The sequence below is a fragment of the Panthera pardus genome, unplaced genomic scaffold (assembly GCF_024362965.1).
Source record: "Panthera pardus isolate Hobbes unplaced genomic scaffold, ASM2436296v1 HiC_scaffold_20, whole genome shotgun sequence".
NCBI classification, from domain to species: Eukaryota; Metazoa; Chordata; class Mammalia; order Carnivora; family Felidae; genus Panthera; species Panthera pardus.
The window spans coordinates 66,772,563-66,798,309 of record NW_026526766.1 but is presented as its reverse complement, the minus strand read 5'-3'; the positions used below and the strand labels follow the sequence as shown (position 1 = coordinate 66,798,309).

General features: G+C 35.7%; 1 protein-coding gene across 2 annotated transcripts in view; it reads right to left on the bottom strand.

Annotated features, from left to right (window-relative positions):
* Nucleotides 1-11,486: 11,486 nt before the first annotated feature.
* TMEM38B (transmembrane protein 38B) overlaps nucleotides 11,487-25,747 on the bottom strand; it is a 52,694-nt gene continuing 38,433 nt past the window's right edge. The window contains exon 6 of one of the 2 annotated variants that reach the window (XM_019454281.2): nucleotides 11,487-12,455. In XM_019454281.2, the coding sequence (XP_019309826.1) occupies nucleotides 12,243-12,455 (213 nt within the window). In that variant the 3' untranslated portion in view covers nucleotides 11,487-12,242. Of the gene's footprint in view, nucleotides 12,456-12,488; nucleotides 13,965-25,747 lie in introns of those variants that run through there. The other variant, XM_053908153.1, reaches the window with a different exon arrangement.

The window sequence follows — 25,747 nt, the reverse complement described above, 5'->3', positions numbered from 1 at the left end:
GTGGTAATGGCATAAAAACATACAGATCAACTGGATAGAACAGAGAGTCCCAAAATAAAAATAACTCATATTTTTGGCAAGGGTGCTAAGATCTTCCATTAAGTTGGAAAAGGACAATCTTTTCAATAAATGGTGCTAGGAAAACTAAATGGCCACTTAGCAAAAGAAAAAAGCTAGGCCCTCCCTTAACACTATATACTCAAAATAGATCAAAGACCTAAATGTAACACCTAAAACTATAAAATTCTTAGAAGAAAGCAGAGGGCAAAAACTTCATGACACTGAATCTTGCAATGATTTCTTAGATATGACATCAAAGGAAAAGGCAACAAAATTTAAAAAAAAAATCAACAAACTGGACCTCATGAGTATTTAAAAATTGTGTGCATCAAAAGATAGTATCAACAGAGTAATAGGATAAAATATTTGCACGTCAGGGTAGCCTGGGTGGCTCAGTTGGTTACGTGACCAACTCTTGGTTTAGGCTCAGGTCACGATCTCATGGTTCAGGGGTTCAAGCCCCGCATCGGGCTCTGTGCTGACAGTGTGGAGCCTGCTTGGAGTTCTCTCTCTCCCCCTCCCCTGCTCCCTCTCCCTCTCTCTCTCTCTCAAAATAAATATACTTAAAAATTTACGAAAAAATTTGCAAGTCATATATCAAATAAAAAACTAATATCCAGAATATATAGAGAATTCCTAAAACTCAATGAAAAAAAAAAAGTTTAATGGACAAAGGACTTGAATAGATTATTTCTCCAAAGAAGATATTCAAATTATCAATAAGCTCATAAAAAGATTCTCAATATCACTAGTCATTTGGGAAATGCAAATCAAAAATACAATAAGATATCACCTCATACTGATTAGGATGGCTACTATAAAAAAAAAGGAAAAATTAAAAACAGAAAATAATAAGTGTTAGAGAGGATGTGGAGAAATTGGAACCCTTATGCACCACTGTCAGGAATATAAAATGGTTTGGCCACTATACCATGGAAAACAATGGCAGATCCTCAAAAAATTAAAAATACAATTACCATATGACCCAGCAATTCCACTTCTGGGTATATACCTAAAAGAATTGAGAACAGGGTCTCAAAGAGATATCTGTACACCCATGTTCATAGTAGCATTATTTACAGTAGCTAAAATGTGAAAGAAACCAAAGTGTCCATTTAGAGATGGATGGATAAATAAAAGGTGGTATATGCATACAATGGAATATTATTTAGACTTAAAAAGGCCATTCTAACATATGCTTCAACATAGATAAATCTAGAGGACCTTATGCTAAGTGAAATAAACCAGTCACAAAAACATACACACTGTATGATTCCACCTATATACAAGGTAGAGTAGTCAAAATCATACAGACATAAAGTAGACTGGTGGCTGCCAAAGGCTGGGGAAGGGGGAAATAGGGAGTTATTGCTTAATGGATATAGAGTTTTGCTTTTACAAGTTAAAATAGTTATGTAGATGGATGGTGGTGACAGTTGCACAACATCTTGGATAGATTTAATACCACTGAACTGTACAACTAAAAATGGTTAAAATGGTAGATATTATGTTTCATTTATCTTACACACTAAAAAAAAATGAGACAATTCCAATTTCCATTCCACATGTAAGGAGCTTGGAAGTCGCCACTCTGTCCTAACAAGTAAAAGGATGAACAGACTGAAAAGTTAACACATCTCAGATCCATAAGAAAAGAGAAGACATAGAGTAAACCACTGCCCCCAAGACTGCAGAAACGAACAGGCAAACAGAGGGAGTCTCAGTTTACCAGAGTGGGGGCTCACCAGCAGAAACTGCCAACAAAATCAGTGCTAAGTAGTAAAACCTAAACTGTACTTGCTGAATTGCTGAAGGCTCAGTGGAGACAACTCTGAGAGTTAAAATCTTCAGGGGTACCCAGTAATAAGTGGGCCCCAACAATATTGTGAGATTTACCTGCAGACGCTCAACTAGATTCCCACAGTAAATACTGGGGAAAAATCTCCTTGCACTTCCAGCAGAGAGAGGGGAATCATTTTGACATAAGTCAGAGGACTTTGTTCTTAATAAGGCCTGCCCTAAGGAGTATCTAGTTAACCAGAGCCTAAACTGCTGGGGTATTAATCAGATCCTAACTGACCTGGAGAAGGGAAATACCTAATGTAAGCCCATGCTAGCCATTCTGTCCTATTTAAAGGGGGAGAAAAAAACTGAGAAACACTTGAGTGATGTTCACAGTCCAGAGGCACAGGCTCACTGAAAGACTGAGACCTAATCACAAGACTATAAAAAGCCTCCCCTCTCCCTACACCTCACCACTCGATTACTAAAGGCCTATTTCCAGCAGTTTCTTCTTCCTGATACATCACATCTGGTTATCAAGAAAAAATTAGAGGGGTGCCTGGGTGGCCTAGTTGGTTAAGCCTCCAACTTCAGCTCAGGTCATGATCTCACAGTTCGTGGGTTCGAGCCCGTCAGGCTCTGTGCTGACTGCTCAGAGCCTGGAGCCTGCTTCAGATACTGTGTCTCCCTCTCTCTCTGCCCCTTCCCCACTCACACTCTGTATCTCTCTCTCTCTCTCTCTCTCTCTCTCTCTCTCTCTCTCTCTCTCAAATAATTAAACATTTAACAAAAATAGAAAAAAAAGAAAAAATTAGAAGGCATACCAAAAGTCAAAACATAGTTTGAAGAGACAGAGCAAGCATCAGAACCAGACATGGCAAGGATGTTGGAATTCTAGACCAGGAATTTAAAATAACTATGATTAATATGCTAAGGGCCATAATGGATAAAGTAGACAGCATGCAAGAACAGATGGGCAAGCAATGCAATCAGAGAGATGGAAATTGTAAAAAAGAACCAAAAGAAATACTACAGATCAAAAACACTGTAACAGAAATGAAGAATGCCTTTGATGAGCTTTTTTAGTAGACTGGACATGACTGAGGAAAGAATCTCTGAGCTAGAGGATATTATCAATAAATCCCTAGAAACCAAGAAGCAAAGAGAATAAAGTCTGAAAAAAAAGGAAGGTTATTCAAGTACTGCTCCCACAAAAAGTATAACATACATGTATGCAAATAACCAGAAGGAGAAGAGAAAGGGAAAAGTAACAGAAGAAATATTTGAAATGATAATGACTGAGACTTCCCCCCAAATTAAAGTCAGACACCAAACCAGAGATCCAGGAAGGTCAGAAAACACCATGCCAGATAAATACCAAAAAAACTACAAGTAAGCATATCATTTTCAAATTACAGAAAATCAAAGAATCCTGAAAGAAATGAGGGGTAGGGGGTGGTGGGAAACACCTTACCTATAGAGGAACAAAGATAAGAATTACATCTAATTTCTCAGAAACTATGCAAGCAACAAGAGAATGGAATGAAATAATTAAATGTTGAGAGAAAAAACCCACCAACCTGGACTTCTGTACCCTGAAAAATTACTCTTCAAACATGAAAGAGAAATAAATAATTTCTCAGATAAGTAAATATGGAGGGAATTTGTTGCCAGTAGATAGATTTGCCTTGCAAGAAATGTTAAAAGGACTTCTTTAGGGAGGAAGAAAATAGGTCAGAAACTCAACTCTAAATAAAGAAAGGAAGAGCATTCAAGAAGGCATAAGTAAAATAAAAATCCCAACAAATTTTTTAATCCCAATTTAAAAAATCTCAATAATGACTCCAAGTTATTTTTGTGGAAACTGACAAGATAACTCTAAATTGATATAGAAGAAAAGGATGGGGGAAGGATAGACAAGAAAACTTTGAAGATGAAAAAAATCAAAGTGGGAGGATTTATTCTACTGGATGTGAAGACTTAATCCAGCTACTGTAGTTAACATAATACATATATAGCATATATGTAATATGGGTTAAGGACAGACAAATAGAACAATATAACAAACAGGGTCCAGAATATTTTCATGCACATCTGTCCAATTTATGACAAAGTGGCGCCTTTGTTTGTTTGTTTTCCTGGTAATTTACGATTTATTGAATATTGAAACAAACATACCCCTCCCCACCAAAAAGGGCCTCTGGTATATTGAGTAAAAGCAAGCTGTTCTCTGTGTCTCAATTAGCCAAAAATTTTTCTCACAGTCTGTCACTTTAAAGAGACAAATATTGTCAGAGGAAAGGCATAATGTCTATCAATTGTGCCTCGATCCATATTTCTTCTAGGGATGAAGTGGCACTTTTCAACAAATGATCGTGAATGAACTGGACAGTTATATAGAAAAAGAAAAGAAGGAAAAACGACCCCATGCTCGCACAATACAAAAATAATAAATTTCCAGGTAGAATTTTAGAAAATTTCAGAATAAAAGATATAATAATAAAGGTTCCAGAATATAGGAGAATATCTTCATGATCATGGGACAGGGAAAGATTTCTTAAGTAAGACCAAAAGGTATTAATCATTCATAATGGCAATATTATTAAATTGGACATTAAAATTAGTAACATCTGTTCATGGTACTTAATTATTAAGAGTGAAAATGCAAGCTGACAGAGTGAAAGAATGTACTATTTGCTATTCATAAAACTGCCCAACAGCTCATAACCACAGTGTATGTAACACACACACACACACACACACACAGTACCCTATACATAGACAAAAGGACAACCCAACAGAAAAAAATGGGCAAGAAACCAGAACAGATACTTCACAAAAGAGGATATCCAAAAGGCCAATAAACTTACTTTGAAACATGTTCAACTTCACTAGTTACCAGAGAAATACAAATTTAAAAACATGAGATACTACTATAACCTCACCAGAATTATTAAATGTAAAAGATGGAGAATACCTAGTATTGGCAAGGCAGCAGGGAAATTGGAACTCTCAAAACACTGCTGGTAGGAGTGCAAATTAAGCCAACTATTTGGTAAACCTTTTTGGATCCATCTGTAAAAGCTATGTTCATCATACTCTATGACCCACTCCTAAAAACATACGGAACAAAAATGTATACACATGTGCATCAAAAGATAAGCAAAAGAATATTTTTGTAGCAGCAATATTTGCAATAGTTAAAAACTAAAAATCTAAATTCCCATCAACACAATAGACTGGGTACACAAACTGAGGTATATAGCCATACAGTGCAGCACTGGCAATGAAGATACGTGAACTACAAGCTACACAAAGTAACACAGATGAGTCACAAACATATGCACAAATCAGACACACTAGGACAAATATGGTACAATTCCATTCATATAAAATTCAGAAATAGTTAAAGCAAACATCTGATCTTAGAAGTCAGAATACTGGTTACCTGTGAGGAGAAGGGAAGAGGAGTGACTAGAAAAGAAAACAAGGGGATATTAATAATGCTTCATTTCATTTTGGCTACATGGCTATGGTCTCTGTGATAATTTAACAAGACAAACACAATCTTTACACTTTTCTGAACGTTCTACATCAATTAAAATGTTTAAACGCAAATCTGATAGATGTTCTTTTGAGGAAATGTTCCTGTTTCTAATAGAGATTACTTGCCTTGCGAGTTTCCTCTCATCCTCACCTGAACTGAACTCATCTGCCTCCTTTAGGTAGTAGGGTGCTTTCTGTGGGGAGTGCCCTGTCAGAGGTGTAATGTGTGTTTAATTTATCTTCCATGGTGAGGTGTCAACTGCATTTTGATATAGTCAAGGATTGAAAGTCACCTTGAAGCAGATCTTCACTTTTCTGCAAAGAATCTCTTCAGTGGGTTCCTGTACTCAGAGAAAGGCTTAGCAAACTACGTATTAACAAAACGAACAGTTTTTGAATGGCTTTAAGTATGATCTCTTGTGGAGGTAGTCACTGAGAAGGAAGTGGAAATAAGGGTTCTAGGTTTGTGTACTGGAAGGTAGTATTAAACGAAAGAGATTTCATTTCTAAGACATCTATTAGGATATTAAGACCGCAGGATGATTGTCCTTTAAATAGCTGCTGTAAGAACTTTACCTTGGCAGCCTTAATAACAGGTAGAGCAGAATTTAGCCTCTCTGCCACCTTATTTCAGACCTAATATTTGGGTATAACTGTGCCAGCACAGAAATCACTTGCCCTTTCTAATGAGTCTCACATCTTCCTAGAAAATTCTCAACCTTGGTCCTGCTGCCCACACCTTCTACGCATTTCTCAACTGCTTCACCCACCGCCTATCGACTCAAATTAGTGACCATCAACTCAATTTGTGCCATTCCCACTGTCCTTGGGTGGCGTAGCATCCTATGGATTGAGTTCAGAGAGGGACTGGAAAGTACTTTAACAATTCTGGACAGTTTGGCTTGAAGTCTCCTTTACTAACATTATAACACTGCTCAAGATAAGCAGTCCGGACCAAACCTGAAGCCCCTTGAACACACTACCACATAGAGGAAAAGATTGGAGGGACAGAGAGAGAAGGGACTTTTTTCAAATACTGTATTCCAGTGGATTTAATTACCACAAAACTTGTCGTAATACATGATCTGCAGTCATAGGGAAGAATAACAGAAGCCGGGAGGACATGTATCCAACTGAGAATATTGAAAGATCAGACAAAGAATGTGAATGTGGTAACCGACATAGTAGTACAGTGATAAACATGATGGATTGAAACGCAGGAGTCAGAATGCCATGCAGTGATTCAGCTTCTTCATAATAATACCATTACATCACCACAGCATCATCATAATAATAAAACACAGGAACAGCGTAATGAGAATAGACTTCTGAACTTCACTCTGACTAGTGGGATTCAAATATTACACATTGAAATGACTGAGGCACATTATTTGCTCTCGAAAAGGTGCAGAGCTCCAGTTTCACCTATAAATTAACTAGACTCTTCTCTTGTGAAATGTTTTAAAAACAGTTTCACATACACTATTTTCAAGACCATCTTTTAAGGTAAGCAATCATGGCAAAGACTGCTGTTTGTCCTCTAAAATGAATTTCTTGCTCTTCCTCAGTAAGGTACCCCTCAAAGTGTCAGGCTACTCAAAACAAAGGCTATACCTAGTTAATGTTTTATTAATTGTTGTCATTCAAAGTTTCTTACAAAATGCATATATATTTCCTTAGATTTGGTTCTGATATAATTCTCACCTGTTACATACTTGTATTTTTTTTTTAAGCCAAATCATTTACCAAACAGAACTATCAGTCCTTTGAATTTTTCCTGTCATTACGGGCTTTCATAATACCTAATGTCCTTTGCAAATTTAATTAAGATACACTGTACTTCCTCTCACAGCTAAGATGTCAAATATAAAAACGTTATTTAAAAGCCACTGTAACAGAAGCCTTTCATTTTGTATTATTCTCAAGGAAAGTCTCAGTTTAGTCTATTTTTATTGATTAGAATGATTTCTAAGTCAAACTTTGCATGATCACACAAAATGTTTATAGAAATACAAATGCCCGTTATCAACTTTATTCTCTTTACCAATACTATAATTCTACAGGGGTAAAAATACATACGAAGTTACTATATTTGTCGGGCAGAAGTCCTTCCAATCCTGTCTCCCCAACCGAACTACTGCTGCTGCTAATAATCCTGCCATATGAATTGACTTTTTCTTGATCCCAATTAAACCTTAAATATCTTTATTACACACAGAAGAAAGTAATACTTTTTATCTTTAAACATGCCACAGAACTACTGTCATGGGTCACCAGACAGTTTGCCATGTAAGTTAATGTAAAGTTTGCATACCAGATCACTGCCATGTGAAAGTCATCACAAATATACACTTAGATTATATATTCCAATCCCATACCTACACTGAGCTTAGAGATTTATTTCATTCTTAAAATATTTTCTATTATCACATTCTTATTCACCATCTCTTCTATATATCAGGATTGTGATGAAACAAGGTCAAGCCTGCCTGCAGCAAGTCCCTAAACAGACACAAAGAGAAAAATACTGAACTCCTGTAATATATCAACTAGTAGAAGCACAGAAAAAGTGACCACACACAGAAGGTGTCCAATAATTTTCAACAAGCAGAACCAAAAATTAGGCTCAACTGTCTTGCTGAATGACAAAATTATTACTTTACATGACAACATAAAGTGTTTCTCCTCTAAGTGTTTCTCACAATAAAAGCTAGGCACTACTACTTTATTTGGAGTTCCTCAGGCAAATACCTTCATAATTTAGAGGTAGGCAAAAATTTAAGACACAGAAAACAGTAACTATAAAATAAATACTTGGAAATTAGATTTCTTCAATATTAAAAACCACTGCTCATTAAAAGACATCATTATAACAATGAGTAGGTAAGCCACAGACCAAAAAGAAAATATGTGCAAAATTCATATCTGACAAAGGATCAATATCCACAATATATAAGAACCCCTATAACTTAATAATATAAAGGTAAACCCAATAAAATATGGACAGAAGATCTGAAGAGATACTTCACAGGAAGTAAACAAATGGCCAATAAGCACACACAAATAAGTGCTCTATATCATTAATCACCAGGGAAATACAAATTAAAAACATAAAAACCACAAACTACCCATTGAAAGTGGACAAAATTAAAATATTTAACTACTCTAATCCTTGGTAAGGATGTAGAGCACTGGAACTCTCATACACTGTTATGGCGTGTAAAATGGTATAACCACTTTGGAAAAAAGGTCTAGCAGTTTTTTTTATAAAACTAAACGTAATTCGGGGTACCTGGGTGGCTCAGTCGGCTTAGGCCATGATCTCACTGTGAGTTCAAGCCCTGTGTTGGGCTCTGAGCTGTCAGCACCCAGATCCTGGAGTCTGCTTCGGATTCTGTGTCTCCCTTTCTCTCTGGCCTTCCCCCACTCATACTGTCTCTGTCTCTCAAAAATGGAATAAATGTTAAAAAAAAAAAAAAAAAAACTAAACATAATTCTATTCCCATGTATTTGCCCAAAAGAAATAAAAACATGCTTAACACAAGAATCATACAAAAATGGTCATAGCAGCTTATTCAAAAGGATAACAAAAGGATAACCAAAATGTGGCATATTCATACAGTAGAATGCCTGCTACTAAGCAATTAAGAAGGAATGAACTACTGATAAATGCAACATAAGACGAACGAATTTCAAAAACATTATGCTGAGTATTAAAGAAGTCTTATGTAAAAGAGAATATATTACCTGATTCTATTTATTCTATTCAGTTTGGGGTGTGTGGGAGGGGTGCAGTGCAGACTAACTGGAAAGGAACTTCCCAAGGTGCTGGTAATGTTCTGTATCTTGATAGTATAGGATATCTAGTTGTATGCATTTGTCAAAACTATTTAAATGTACACTTACAATTTGTGTATTTCATTGTGTGCAAATTTTACCTCAAGAGGAAAAAAATGTAAAAACAAAAACAAACTAAAGAAATATATATGTTAAAAACAAGAGTGAAATTGTACTTATTAAGAAAAATAAATTCGATAATCTTCAGGAAAAAAAGTACATAATCTAACGCAAGTATATACAGAAACTGAAAGACCCTGGTACTTACGTGGATGTCTTCCTGGCCTGCTCCCTGATGTGTTCTTCAGGTCTCTGCTAAAACGCAATTTTAACAGAGACGTCTTCTCTAGCAATACTATTTCAACAAACACCCCCAAGTCCCTCACTTTCTATCCTGCTTAGTATTTATTCATAACCTGTAGTACCACAAGAACACATTTGTTTGTTCATGTCTCTCCACCAGTGGAATGTGAACTCCAAGAAAGCAGTAGAGAGGAAGAGAGCATTAGTGAACACATTATTCCATTTCCAATATATCACTCAACTGCAATCCACTTGTGCTTTGAGGGAGATTTTAATGGAATAGTGTCTGGTCTCAAAGGAATAGATAAACACAGTAAAGAGGGACTCTCTCCCCTCTTCTCTCATCTCCACCTTTTGGTCTCTGCCTAGAGGGAAGCTGGAATTTCTACTGAAATCCATCTGCTCCATACACCTGGTCCCTCTCCAGCCCTTACTCCCTCAGCAAAGAGTGACTGATGTGATAAATCAGAATTGGATATTAATTTGGCCACATTTTACTAAAGGATGAAACCACGGAGCTAAGTCAGCCCATATTCTTGCCAGCATCTTGTCTCCTCTTAAGAAGACCTACTAGGTCTTAACTTTCTCACTAACTCCCTATGACTGGCTGTGTGAAACAGGCCCACAGGCCTCTTTCATGCTACATGTTAGGAAAGAAGTTTAAACAATCTGCTTTGCAAATCTAGTCAAGTCTCTAGGCAGCATGAGTAGATTCAGAGTGGGAGGTTTCAAGCCTAAGCCATGTTCTCCAGTACAGCTTTTTCCTAAGAAACTTGAATTGAAGGTTACAGGATGCATGACTAGATTAATAAAGCTTGCAACAATATCCCATTTGGACAGTAATCATTCAATATATACTGAAATCAGTCAAAATGCCAGAGAAGTTCTGAACTACTAACTCAAGAAAAATATAAAACAAAAAACATAAAAATAATATAATACTCCATTGGTGCTAAATAACTTATTTTAATAAATTGCCTTTAATACAAGTATAAAACAATATTCCTATCATTTCAACTACAGTTAAACCCAGACTTCAAAGCTAAGTCAATAATTAGTAACACGTTAATTCTGAAAAGTTTTAAACTACAAGAGTATCAAATATAATACAAAACTCAAATATTTTAATGCTTTCTGACACAGTATTAAAAATAAACTTCTTAGCATCCCAAGGCTATCAAAGGTCCTCCTCCCCCAAAATATTTATTTATTTAATAAGTAAAAGCATAGTACCCTGTTCGTGCTTATATTTATCAAAAAAATTTTTTAATGTCTAACTTCAGTGTGATTTGAACACTTCTATGCCATCCCCAAATGCCTTATATACATACTAACTCTTTGCAGGTAGGAGGTTCATGGTCTTGGTAGAAAAAATCACATTAGTTACAGTGTTTTAAAATTCTAACTAGACTTTTAAACTATAAAATAAAACAAGAAAGTTTAACATTATTTAGTTAGTACCTTTTCTCCTCTCTTTTTTTTTGGGTGGGGGGCAAAAAGGACTGATTTAACATCATTCTTCATTCAAATGGACTATCATACAAGGTTTTAGTTTATGGTTCTTCTTTGTTAGCTGGTTAATATCAAATGCCCAAGGACAATTCTCATTAGAGCTGAACATTTCCACATAAGGGTAATTAGATTTAATTTAAAATAAAGTTAATAATATATGTATGTACATGTAGATTAAAATGCAACATAAACATATGCAAAGTAGTAAGAGACATTCACCTAGAAAACTGAAAAGTATCCACTAGAAAGGAGACATAGGGAAAAATTTTAAACTGAAATAATACTTTTTGCTGAATCATTAAGCTACTACCATCAACACAGATCAACTAAGACAGAAAGAAGTTAAGAATATGCAAAATGCTGACAAGAATGATTTATTCTACAATTAAAATGAATGTTTTAAAGAGAAAAAATAACTTTCTAAAATGAAACTTACAAAACAAAACTTGGGTTTAGTAATTTATTAAAACTTTCACCCCTAATTTTCTTTTGAAAAAAAGGAACATTATAAACAAGGGCATGAAATAGACTTCAGATTGAGACTCATACCAATACTCTGTTCTCACTGAAAAATAGTACTATTTTAAAAAATTAAATAAAATTTCAAATATTTTCCATTTAATGTACATTAAAAAATACAGTATTTATACCTGAAATATAAACTAGTCATTTATTTTCATTCATAATATAAAGTGATTTAGGGAAGGTTTACTTTTCCCAGTGCTCAAAATTAAATAAGAATTGTTTTCCATATCTAGGAATTATACTGATCACGTAAAGTAAAAGTTTAATTTTGCAGAACTAAAGCTCAGATAGATTCAAATAAAAAATGTGTATGAAAATAACTAAATAAAACAAAGGCTTTAATTTTTATTAATTTGCAATCATAGCAAGTTTACTTTTTCTAACATTAGGAAAAAAAATCAAGCCCCCTTTATCAATATAAAACTTTTAAAATAATCACAATAGAATCTTTTATATATAACTTAGAAAAACAATTTCACATGATACACTCGTAACACTCAGAAATTACAATCCAGAAAGAGACAATCTCCCTGAAATAGAAAGAAGTTCTTTCTTTTTGTCACCTCCATTCCTTATATAAACTTTATTTCACATCATTTACATACAAATATTTATCACCATCTGTCAGGTAGGTAAGAAAAAAAAATTCTGCCTTTAGAGCTCATACAGTAAATTTCTTAAGTCTTCTTGGTATGTTTCTTTTTAACAGTATCTGAAGCAACAGCTATAGGTTTTGAGGTCGATGAACCAGTACCATTAAAAGATGATTTTGTTTCACTTTTCTTTTCACATGGTGTGAACTGCTGCTGCCAACCAAACAGCATCCGGCTCAATGCGTCCTCCAAGAGAGCAAAAGGCGCAGTAGCAGTCTCTGTAATCATCATGGTTATCTGGAAAAAGAAAGTTCAATTTTGAATTTAAACACAAATGTCTTCTGTTTCTCAAAACTGAGAGGAGAAAGTAAATTTTAAAAGAGAGAAAGATCAAAAACACATTCTTATTTACTGTTTAAAAAAATTTTTTATTGAGGTATAATGGACATATTAGTTTCAGGTGTAAAACATGTTTCAATATTTGTATATATTGCAAAACGATCACCACAACAGGTCACCATACATGGTTACAAAGCTTTTGTGTGATGAAAACTTTTTAAGATTTATTCTCTTAACAGCTTTTGAATATGCAATACACTATGATTAACTACAGTCACCATGCTTCACACTGCATCCCCATGACTTATTTTGTAACTAGAAGGTTGTAGTTTTTGAGTTCCTTCATCCTTCACTCCCCCCATCCCCAGCTCCTGGCAACCACCAATCTATTCCTTATATTTGAGTTTTGTTTTGTTTGTTCATTTGTTTTTTTTAGATTTCACATGTAAGTGAAATCATGTAGTATTTGTTTCTAACTTCTTTCACTTAGCATAATGCCCTCAGGATGCAACCATGTTGTTGCAAATGGCAAGATTTCATTCTTTTTACGGCTGAGCAATATTCCAGTATGTATGTGTGTGTGTTTTACATCTTCTTTATTCATCCACCAACTGACACATTGTTTCTGTTATCCAGGCTATTGTAAATAATGTTGCAGTGAACATGGGGATGAATATATCTTTTTGAATTATTTCAATTTCTTCAGATAAGTATCCAGAGTGGAATTACCAGCTCATAAGGTAGTTCTATTTTTAATTTTTTGAGGAACCTCCAAACTGTTTTGCACAGTGGCTGCACCAACTTCCATTCCCACCCACAGTGCACAAGGGTTCCCCGTCCTCCAGATCCTCATAAACACTTGTTATCTCTTGTCTTTTGGATAAGAGCCATTCTGACATTCTGATATCTCCTTGTGGTTTTGATTTGCATTGCCTGAGGATGAGTGATGCTGAGCATCTTTTCATGTACCTGCTGGCCATCTGTAGGTCTTCTCTGGAAAAATGTCTGTCTATTCAGAACTGTCCATTTTTAAATTGGATTGTTTGGCTTTTTGCTATTGAGTTGTATGAGTTCTTTTTGTATTTTGGATATTAACCACTTATCTGATACATGATTTGCAAATATTTTCTCCTATTCAGTAGGTTGCCTTTTCATTTTGCTGACAGTTTTCTTTGCTGTACACTTTTTCAATTTAATGTAGTTCCACTTATTTATTTTTGCCTTTTTTGTCTTTGCTTTTGGTGTCAGATCCAAAAAAAAATCACCAAGACTGATGTCAAGGAGCTTACCAGTATGTTTTCATCTTCCTGGAGTTTTATGGTTTCAGGTCTTTAATCCATTTTGAGTTAATTTTTATGTATGGTATAAGACAGTATTTCAGTTTCATTCTTTTCCATGTGGCTCTCCAGTTTTCCCAACACCATTTATTGAAGAGACCATCCTTCCCCCATCGTATATTCTTGGTTCCTTTGTAGTAAATAAATTGACCGCATGTGGCATGGGTTTATTTCTGAGCTAAAATGTATTGTTTAATCTTTAGAAGAAGAAAACCTAAGCTAGGTTCTAGAAAATCTCTGTTCTCTGTAAGTTTATACTTAAGCAAAGGAAAAGAACATAACTCGTTAACAATAACACAAGGTACCATATTTTGGGGTGGAAATGAGCAGTACAACCATAAAAATATATCTCGTATTCAAAGGAAATAGGAAGAAAAAATATCATCTACAGTCAACACCAAACAATCAATAACAGCTGTCATTACTATGCCCTTAACATGTGCCAGAACTTTAATAAGTGTTCTATATTATCTCATCTTCTTTATTTTTTTTAATGTTTATTTTTGAGAGAGAGAGAAAGACAGCATATGCACAAGCAGGGGAGGGGCAGAGAGAAGATGACGGAGGATCTGAAGTGGGCTCTGAGCTGACACCAGCAAACCCAAAGTGGGGCTTGAACTCACAAACCACGAGATCATGACCTGAGCCCAAGTCATGCTTAACCAACTGAGCCACCCAGGTATCCCCACCTTATCCTCTTTAAGTGTAATCCAACAATTACTCCATTATTACTCTCAGCACAGAGATGTGAACCATGGCTGACAGGTTCAGTAACTTGCTTGAAGTCACAGAACTAATAAGCAGTAAAGCAGTTTGGAACACCCAGATTTTTAGTTCAATCACTAAATACACTGTATTCTATCATTATCTAAAGTCACAGATTTTTCAGTAATGCAGAATACTACCCTTAGGAAAGACTGTAGAAAGTCTCTAATCATCCAATGCTTTCTATATGTATATGTATATGCATATACATATATTTATACACAAAGCACTAAGACATTAGGAGGTAGAATATAAAGTGCTACCAATTCTTTATTTGGCAAAATGCAGTGTTCAGAGATGTTCAGATTTGTTCAAAAAATTAGATTGGTACAAAAGGATCTGGGGACAGAGTTTTAAGGACTAGAATGATCCCAAAAAGCCCAAGAATTTCCAAGAGACAATTCTTCCAGCAAATCTAAGATAATGAATCAAATTAGAAATTTATGGAATCAAATCTCCACAAGAGGCCCCTACTTAATCCACTTATTTGAAGAAAATGGAATCAAGAAAAAAATTCTTATTAACTGCAATACGGTCTAGGTAGTGAGGAGACAGAATAGGTTCCATCAAGGAGAATGGATAAGTGAAACCCATACTGTGCAATTGTTAAAAGTAATAAATAGAAAAGTAATATGGGAAATTCTTAAAAAAACTGTTAGGTGAAAGCTAGAACAAGAGTTATAGTGTGCTATCATTTAGATAAATTAAAAATGCATGCACACACAACACTGTGAATGTACAAAATGTCACAGAATTGTATACTAAGAAATAGCTAATTTTGTTATGTGACTTTGACCTCAATAAAAATAAACAAAAAAAATAACAAACTTTTTAAATAATGCATGCACACAGGCTTCAAGCTAGCCATGACTAAATAAATGCCTTATATCAGACTCAGTCTCTCACCAAAATCAGTGTTAAAAACAGAAATACACAAAACAACCATACAAAGGCACTGGAGAACAACAAATCAGGCAGAACCTAATGGGGCTATCCCTAAGAGAAAGTTAACTGAACAAGGTGAGCTACACATTCAATCTGGCTTTTTTCTTTTAATGATATGTGTCAATTCACAGCATAGGAGAATAGCAAACAGAAGTCCCAAATGGGCTAAGAAGACAGAGCCTGCAGTCTGAGAAGGCCAAAGCACCTAGGACTTGAGAGAAAGAAAGCTCAAAAAGGAGAGAACCAGAAAAACATTAAGCCCAAAGATCCACACATAACTTACTCTGGAGAAGTTTACCCTAAACAGTGCAAACACAGGAAGAGATTTCAAAAACCTAGTGGAGAGCAACAGTTGGAAGGCCAAAAGCTGAGCAGACACTTCAGCAGCCAGCTGAAGGGTAGAGTACAAAGCCAGCCAAAGTGGAACTGCCTAGGGATACACCTCAGGCTTAAATTAAGACTCCAAAAGGGTCACATTCTAGAAGGGCAAACCCCAAAGAGAACAGCATTAACAAAACCTAAAACTAACTATCAACAGGATTATAATAATCTGCTTGTGCATTAAACCTGGTTGCCAGAAAAATGTCAGAATATAGTCCCTGCCCTTAAAGTCCTTACAGATTAGTCAAAGACAAGCTAGTCAGAGACAGAGTAAATCAGTAATTACAGAACAGTAAAGAGTAAATGCAGTGATGGAGGTGTGGCCACAAATTTTTAGGTAAGAGATATAGATTTGGAAGTCATTACCATACAAGTAAAAGGTAAAGGCATGAATATGAATGTGATCACCTGGAGAGAAAACATACAGAAAGGAGAGTCTAAATATAATGTTAATCTACAAGTTTATGCCATTATTGGACAAGATATAAGAAGAACTTCCTTATATTAAATTATTCTTTAGCATAAATAGTTATAATGCAAAATTATCTTGGTCATAACTTGACTTCGTGGACTGCCAATAAAAGATAAAAGAATTCAGATAAAAACAATGGTCCACTGTCAGGAAAACAGCAATGTCTTTTTACAAAATCTTAAAGAAAAAACTGTCAGGATCTAAAGTATTTCCTGAGAACATGAACTATATAGTATTTTTCAAAGTCGAGTGCTTTAATAGAATCTCTACTCCCAGTAGACTCATCACTCAGCTGAGAAGTATTGCTGGCATCAGAAATTACTGCTGAGATAGACTTACGAGGTTCAAGGACAAACTTCGGTGAATTCAGCCTCTTATCAGGACTTGATTCAGCAAGGTGACACAAATATAATGGTGACAAATGGAACGAATCTTTATTCTTTTATAAATAAAATACAAAACTGTCTCCTTATTTAGTAAACTATTAACAGAAAAAGTGTATTACATAATTTAAATAGCACTTGACTTCCTGGTCTCTTGCTTAAAAAGGGAAATAAAGAAAAGAAAGTAGAAACCTTAACAACAATCTGATATTTACAACATATCCTAAGATATAAACTAATTCAAGTAAAGAAACTGTTTAAAGCTCCACCATATTCTTTATGTAATATCTCATGTCCTGTCATTTCAAAGATGCCCAAATGTGACATACAATCTGAGGTCTTTAAGGGCACAAACAGCACTTAATGTTCTTTAGATCCTCCACAGTGTCTAGAACGGAGAGTACAACCAATAAACGTAACTTCTACCTCACATGAGCAACTGAAAAACTATTATACAATGTATCTACATAGGCAAAAAAACCTATCATACGATATATCTACACTGGCAAAATAATATCTACATTATTAATCTCTCTCCACCTAGAATATACTTCTTTCTGTCTCTACCTGCCTAGATCAAACAATCCTTTGTAGTGCAACTCATGTGTCAACTCCAAAACCTTTTGGACACCTTCCAGTGAAAGTCTCCTTGCCCCTGAATGAACTCCCAATGGAAAGTGGCATATTCAACCATGTTTTCTGTTAATCTATACTTTCTTCGTCGGTGATACCACTCATTCATTCGTCAGCATTAACCTGAGGCTACCAAATAAATTAAAATCTTAGGATTTCCAATTCTTTAAGTAAGCTTCACACCCAGTGCAGAGCCCAATGTGGGACTTGAACCCATGACCCTGAAGATCAAGACCTGAGCTGAGATCAAGAGTAAGACACTTAATTGGCTGAGCCGCTGAGGTGCCCCAAGATTTTCATTTTATAAATGTCATTTTCAATAAACTGGGTAAATTAATTATTTCTGGTAGTACAATCTTAGATAATTAAGTATGAGGGAATTAAATACAGAGAGACCTCTGTATCTTGATCATTTATCAGTCAACAAATATAAATTTAAAATCTACCACATACACTAGACACACTGATAGGGATACAGCAATAAATAAAACAAACTTAGTGCCTATCTTCATAAAGTTTAAAAGCATAGTGTACATGTCTCATATTTTTCTTCATAACATCTTAAGGACAAAGTCTGGGTCTTATTTAAAGTTATATGCTCATGTGTATCCCTCAAAGGGCCTAATAATATTGTCCCACATTCATGTTTTCAATAATATACCATCTGAATATACCTCTCAAGAGCATTCAGCACAACTCCCCAGTCCATCCTTCCTAAATCTGTATCTCAGTTTTCCCCTTGCTTCATTCACAACTTCTTTACAGTTTCCCATTCTGAATCTTCCTTCTCTAAATATTAAAGAATCTCCTGGTTCTGTCTTCACTCCTCTCTCTGTTTCTCTGTATAATATAACTGCTTCCCTAAGTTGATTTACAAATTTAATACAATCTCAATCAAAAAAAATACTAACAAGTTTTTTTTTACGGAATTAGACAAATTGCTATTAAAGTTCATATCCATACACAAAAATAGCTGGGAAAATTTTGAGGAGAAAAACAAACATGCAGGAATATTCAGAAAACACTAAAAATGAAAAATTCCAAGAATGCCTGATTCTCCATAGCCTTGTAAACAGAACATACATGAGAAATGGCATCTGAGGATTATTTTAATTAACATTTCTCAAATTATGAATGCTTCGATTTTTTCATATGTTTGAAAGACATCTTCATATCTTTTCCATGTGAATTGCCTGTTGACAGCTTCCTTTTAATTTTTCCATCAGGTTTTTGACCCTGTAACTTTTAATTTTTAAGAGGTTGTTATGTATTACAAATACAAACCATCAATAATATATGTTGCAAGTACTTTTATCACAGTTTGACAACTGTACTTTTATTTTGTCCATGGTGCTTCCATCCACGCAACTTTTTGAAAAATGTGAGAGTCTAACTTTTCAACCTTTTCTTTACAGAAAAAGAAAAAAGTAAGCCCAAAGTAAGTACAAAGAAGGACACAATATAGACCTGAAATCAGTGAAATACAAAACAGAAAACAATGACACAAAAAGCTGCATCTTTTTAAAATTTTTTTTTTAATGTTTATTATTTTTGAGAGAGAGAGAGCATGAGCAGGGGCGGGGCAGAGAGAGAGAGACAGAATCTGAAGAAGGCTCTGAGCTGTCAGCACAGAGCCAATGTGGGGTTCGAATTCACGAACTGTGAGATCAGGACTTGAGCCCCACTTGGACGCTCAACCGACTGAGCCAGGCGCCCCAAAGGCTGGGTCTTTCAAACAAATCAATGGAACTTATAAACATCTAGTAGGGCTGACTTAGAAAGAGAGGAGGGGGTGGAGTTAAGATGGCAGAAAAGTAGGGAGACCCTAAGCCTGTCTCATCCCTTGAACTCCGCTAGATATTTAATCATTCTAAACACCAAAGAAATCAACTGGAGGTCTGAATGAAAAAACCTGCAAGACTACATGTAGAAAGGGGAACACTGTTTGGAAGGTAGGACCTTTGGAAGGTCCTACCTTCCAAACAGTGTTCCCCTTTCTACACTGTTTGGAAGGTAGGAACACTGTTTGGAAGGTAGGAAGTACAGAGAGTTTACAGGGTGAGATACTGCTCTGGGTCCAGCCGGGGAGGGAAATAGCCTAAGGAGGCTATCACGAAGTATTATAAGCAGCAGAGAACATATGGTGGGAGCAGTGCCTGGCTTAAGGGTGCTCAAGTGGTGAAGCAGGTAGAATCCCAGGAGTGACAGCATGGTCTGAGGATCGCTTGTGTCACAAGAAAGAGTGGTTGCACCAAAAAGTCGTGCTGTTTCCAGGCATAAGAGAAGGGGCTTAGTCAGGCTGAGGACTGCAAGCTGGGGTGCCTGCTTTCTGCTGTTTTGACATGAACTCTGAACAGCAGCACAGTCATGCCACTGCTTTTTTCACCAGGCAGACAAAAGCCTGGTGAGACCCTTCCCCAGAGGAGCAGCACAGGTCCGGCCCAGGGAATCCCTAAAATTTGGAATTTTGAAACTCAGTCATTTACCTGAAATTTAAAAAAATCTTGGACACAAGAGGGGTGATTAATTGCTCTTCTGTGAAGCTTCCCTGAAGCGTGTCAACATTTAGTTCCAGATTCAAGAGTGGGAGGGGAAGCTGGCCACATTCATTCCGTCCTTCATAGCTGAAAGCCTTCAGGGAGCAAAACAGTGCCACCCAGAGGAGGCCAGAGACACTTACATCAAGACCTGCACCCCTGAACCCTTGAGGCTCTTTTCCACTAAAAGGAGTGAGCCTGAGAATCAGTGCAGCAGGCTCCTCCCCCCAGAAGACCAGCACAAATAACTTTTTTGCACCAAGTCTACTACCATAGTATTGCAAAGTGTCAACTCTAGGGGAAATTAGATCCAACTTCTGTTTTACTTTCTTTTTTTTTTTTTCATTTGTTTTCTAATTTTTTTAATTCCTTTTTTTTGTTTGTTTTACTTTTTACTATTTTTATATATACCTATTTTTATATTATTTTATTTTTGGAACTACGTCCTTTTAACAAGCAGACCAAAACACACTCAGGATCTAGCTTTTTTGTTTGTTTCTTTGTGTGTTATTTCTTTTGTTTTCTGGACAAATTACAAAATGGAGAAACTCACCCAAAAGAAAAAACAGGCAAGAGATCACAGCCAGTGATTTAATCAACACAGATATAAGATGTCTAAACTAGAATTTAAAACCATGAATACAAGAATGCTAGCTGGGTTTGAAAAAAGTATAGGAGACAACAGAGAATCCCTTTCTGCAGGGATAAAGGAACCAAAATCTAGTCAGGCCAAAATTAAAAATGCTATAACCAAGATGCAATCTCAAACGGATCCAATGACAGCGAGAATGGACAAAGCAGAGCAGCAAATCAGTGACACAGAAGATAAAGTTATGGAAAATAATGAAGCTGAAAAGAAGATACAAAGGCCAAAGATCACACTACAAGACTTAAAGAACTCAGCAACTTATTAAAGAGGAATAACATTCATATCATAGGCATCCCAGAAGATGAAGAGAAAGAAAAAGGGGCAGAAGGTTGTGAGCAAATTATAGCTGAAAACTGCCCTAACCTGGGGAAGGACACAGGTATCAAAATCTAAGCAGCACAGAGAACTCCCATTAAATTCAAAAAAAGCTGACCATCACCAAAGCATATCATAGTCAAATTCACTAAATACTCAGACAAAGAAAGAATCCTGAAAGCAGCAAGGGAGAAAAAAAGTCCTTAACCTACGAGGGAAGGCAGATCAGGTTCACAGCAGATCTGTCCACAGAAACTTGGCAGGCCAGAAAGGAGTAGCAGGATATTTTCAACAGGCTGAATATGAAAAACATGCAGCCAAGAATTCTTTATCCAGCAAGGCTGTCATTCAGGATAGGAGGAGACATAAAGAGTTTCCAGATAAACAAAAACTAAAGGAGTTCGTGACCACTAAACCAGTCCAGCAAGAAATTTTAAGGGGGACTCTTTGAGTGGAAAAAACAAAACAAAACAAAACAAAACAAAACAAAACAAAAAGACCAAAAGCGACAAAGACTAGAAAGGACCAGAGAATATCACCAGAAACATCAATTCTACAGGCAACACAATGGCACTAAATTCGTATCTCTTAATAATTATTCTGAATGTAAATGGACTAAAAGATGTAGGGTATCAGAATGGATAAAAAAACAACAACAAGAACAAGTTCCAATTATATGCTGCCTACAAGAGACTCATTTTACACCTAAAGAAACCTGCAGATTGAAAGTCAGGAGATGGAGAACAATCTATTACACTAATGGATGTCAAAAGAAAGCTGGAGTAGCCATACTTATATCAGACACACTACACTTTAAAACAAAGACTGTAACAAGAGATGAAGAAGGGCATTCGATCATAATTAAGGGGTCTATCCATCAAGAAGATCTATCAACTGTGAATATTTATGGCCCCAACTTGGAGGCACCAAAATACATAAATCAACTCATCACAAACAAAGAAACTCATTGATAATAATACCATAATAGTAAGGGACTTTAACACCCCACTTACAATAATGGACAGATCATCTAAGCAGATAATCAACAAGGAAACAATGGCTTTGAATGACACACTGGACCAGATGGACTTAACAGATATAATCAGAAAATTTCATCCTAAAGCAGTAGAATACACATTCTTCTCGAGTGCACATGGAACATTCTCCAGAGTAGATCACATAATGGGTCATAAATCAGCCTTCAACAAGTACATAAAGATCATGATCACACCATACCATAAAGATCGCTATGGAACTTGAAATCAACCACAAGAAAAAATTTGGAAAGCCTACAAATACATCGAGGTTAAAGAACATCCTACTAAAGAATGAATGGATTAACCAGGAAATTAAAGTAGAAACAAAAAAATACATGGAAGCCAATGAAAATGAACACATGACAGTCCAAACCCTTTGGGATACAGCAAAGGCAGTCCTAAGAGGAAAGTATATTGCAATTCAGGCCTCTCTCAAGAAGCAAGAAAGGTCCCAAATACACAACCTAATCTTATACCTAAAGGAACAACAGAAAAGGAACAACAAATAAAGCCTAAAACTATCAGAAGAAAAGGAAAGGAAAGGAAAACAGTAAAGGAAAAAAGTAAAGAAAAGGAAACAGTAAAGATTACAGCAGAAATAAATGATGTAAAAACAAACAAAAAACAGTAGAACAGATCAACGAAACTAAGAGCTGGTTCTTTGAAAGAATAAACACAATTGATAAACCCCTAGCAAGACTTAGAAAAGAGAAAGGACCCAAATAGATAAAATCATGAATGAAAGAGGATAGATCACAACCAACACCACAGAAATATAAACAATTATAAGAGAATACTATGAAAATTTATGTGCCAGCCAATTGGGCAATCTGGAAGAAGTGGACAAATTCCTAGGAACTCACAAACTACCAAAATTTAAACAGGAAGAAATAAAAAATTTGAACAGACCCATAAGCAGAAAAGAAATTGAATCAATAACTAAAAATTTCCCAACAAACACTAGTCCTGGGCCAGATGACTTCGCAGGGGAATTCTACCAGACATTTAAGAAGAGTTAATCCTTATTTTTCTCAAACTGTTCCCAAAAATAGAAATGGAAGGAAAACTTCCAAACTCATTCTACAAAGTCAGCATTACCTTGATTCCAAAATCAGACAAAAACCCCACTAAAAAGGAGAATTACAGGCCAATATATATCCTGGATGAACCTGGATACAAACATCTCCACAAGACACTAGCAAATCGAATTCAACAGTACCTGAAAAGAATTATTCACACTAAGTGGGATTTATTCCTGGGCTGCAGGGCTGGTTCAATATTCGCAAATCAATCAACATGATACACCACATTAATATAAAACAAAGGATAAGAACCAAATGATCTCATCAATAGATGCAAAAGAGCATTTGATAAAATACAGCATCCATTCTTGATAAAAACTCTCAACAAAGTAGGTACAGAAAGAACAAACCTCAACATCATAAAAGCCATATACAAAAGACCCATAGCTAATATCACCCTCAATGGGGAAAAATAGACAGCCTTTCCCCTATGCTCAGGAACAAGACAAAGATGTCTACTCCCACCATTTCTATTAAACATAGTACTGGAAGTCTTAGCCCCAGTAATCAGACAAGAGAAAGAAAGAAAGAGCATACATATCAGCAAGGAGGAAGCCAAACTTGCATTATTTGCAGGTGACATGATACTCTATGTAGAAAACCCAAAAGACTCCACCAAAAAATTATTAGAACTGGGGAACTGGGTAGTTAGTTGGGCATATGACTGTTGATTTCAGCTCAGGCCATGATCTCACAGATTGTGGGTTTGAGCCCCACACTGGACTCTGCGCTGACACACAGAGTCTGCTTGGGATTATCTCTCTCTCTGCCCCTCTCCTGATCACATTCTCGCTTGCTCTCTCTCTCAAAATAAATTAAAACATTAAAAAAAAATGTAAATGCTAGAACCAATATATGAATTCAGCAAAGCTGCAGAATATAAAATCAACATGCAGAAATCTGTTGCATTTCTATATACGAATAATGAAGCAGCAGAAAAATAAATCAAGGAATCAATCCCATTTGCAATTGTACCAAAAACAAGAAGGTATCTAGGAATAAATTTAGCTAAATTGGTAAAAGATCTATACTCTGAAAACCAAGAAAACTTGAGAAAGATACTGAAGAGGACACAAAGAAATGGAAAAGCATTCCATGCTCATGGATTAGAAGAACAAACATTATTAAAAATGTCTATATTACCCAGGGGCGCCTGGGTGGCTCAGTCAGTTAAGCGTCCGACTTCGACTCAGATCATGATCTCGCAGCTGTGAGTTCAAGCTCCACACTGGGCTCTGTGCTGACAGCTCAGAGCCTGGAACCTGCTTTGGATTCTGTGTCTCCCTCTCTCTGCCTCGTCCCCAGCTCACACTCTGTCTCTCTCTCTCACTCTCTCAAAAATAAACAAACATTAAAAAAAGAAGTCTATATTACCCAAAGCAATCAACACATTTAATCCAATCCCTATGAAAACATCATGAGCATTCTTCACAGAGCCAGAACAATCAATCAATGGAACAGAATATAGTCCAGAAATATACCCACAAATATAATAGCAACTGATAGTCAATAAAGATGCCAATATAATTCAACAAGGGAAAGGACAGTCTTGTCAGCAAATAGTATTAGAACAAATTCATCTTCATGTGGAAAAAATAAAACTGACCCTTACCTCGTATCAATCATAAACTTAATTTGAAATGGATCTGATACCTAAATATAAAGGCAAAAACTATAAGAAGAAAATACAGGTAAAAAAATCTTCACAACCCTGGTGTATGGAAGAACTGCTTATATAGGATGCTAAAAGCAACACCATAAAAGGACAACATGATAACTGAATTTCATCAAAACTAAAAACTTCAACTCTTCTAAAGACAATATTAAGGAAAAAAAAGAAAGCCACAAACTAGGAGAAAAATATTTGCAATTCAGATATCTCACAAAGAATTGGTATCTGAACATACTGAGAACTGTTACAAGTCAATAACAAGAAAAACAATTTTCACAAATGGGCAAAGATTTGAACACTGATAACAGAAATGACCAGTAAGCATCAACAATAGCCAGAATATGGAAAAAGCCCAAATGTCCATCAATGGATGAACGGATAAAGATGTGGTATATATATACAATGGAGTATTACTCAGCAATCAAAAAGAATGAGATCTTGCCATTTGCAACTACGTGAATGGAACTGGAGGGTATTATGATAAGTGAAATTAGAGAAAGATAAAAATCATATGACTCTACTCATATGAGGACTTTAAGAGACAAAACAGATGAATATAAGGGAAGGGAAACAAAAATAATATAAAAACAAGGAGGGGGACAAAACAGAAGAGACTCATAAATATGGAGAACAAACTGAGGGTTATGGGAGGGGTCATGAGGGGAGATGGGCTAAATGGGTAAGGGGCACTAAGGAATCTACTCCTGAAATCATTGTTGCACTATATGCTAACTAATTTAGATGTAAATTAAAAAATAAAATAAAATAAAATAAAATAAAATAAAATAAAATAAAATAAAATAAAATAAAATCACGGGAAAAAAAAAAAAAAAAAGAAATGACCAGTAAGCACATGAAAAGATGCTCAAATCTCTAGCTATCAGAGAAATACAAAAAAAAAAACAAAACAAGAAAAAAAAACCACAAAACCTACAATGAGATACCACCATATGCATATAAAATGGCTAAAGACTGACAATAACATATATTAGCAAGGATGTAGGACAAGTGGAACTCTCATACACTGCTGGGTATGAATGAT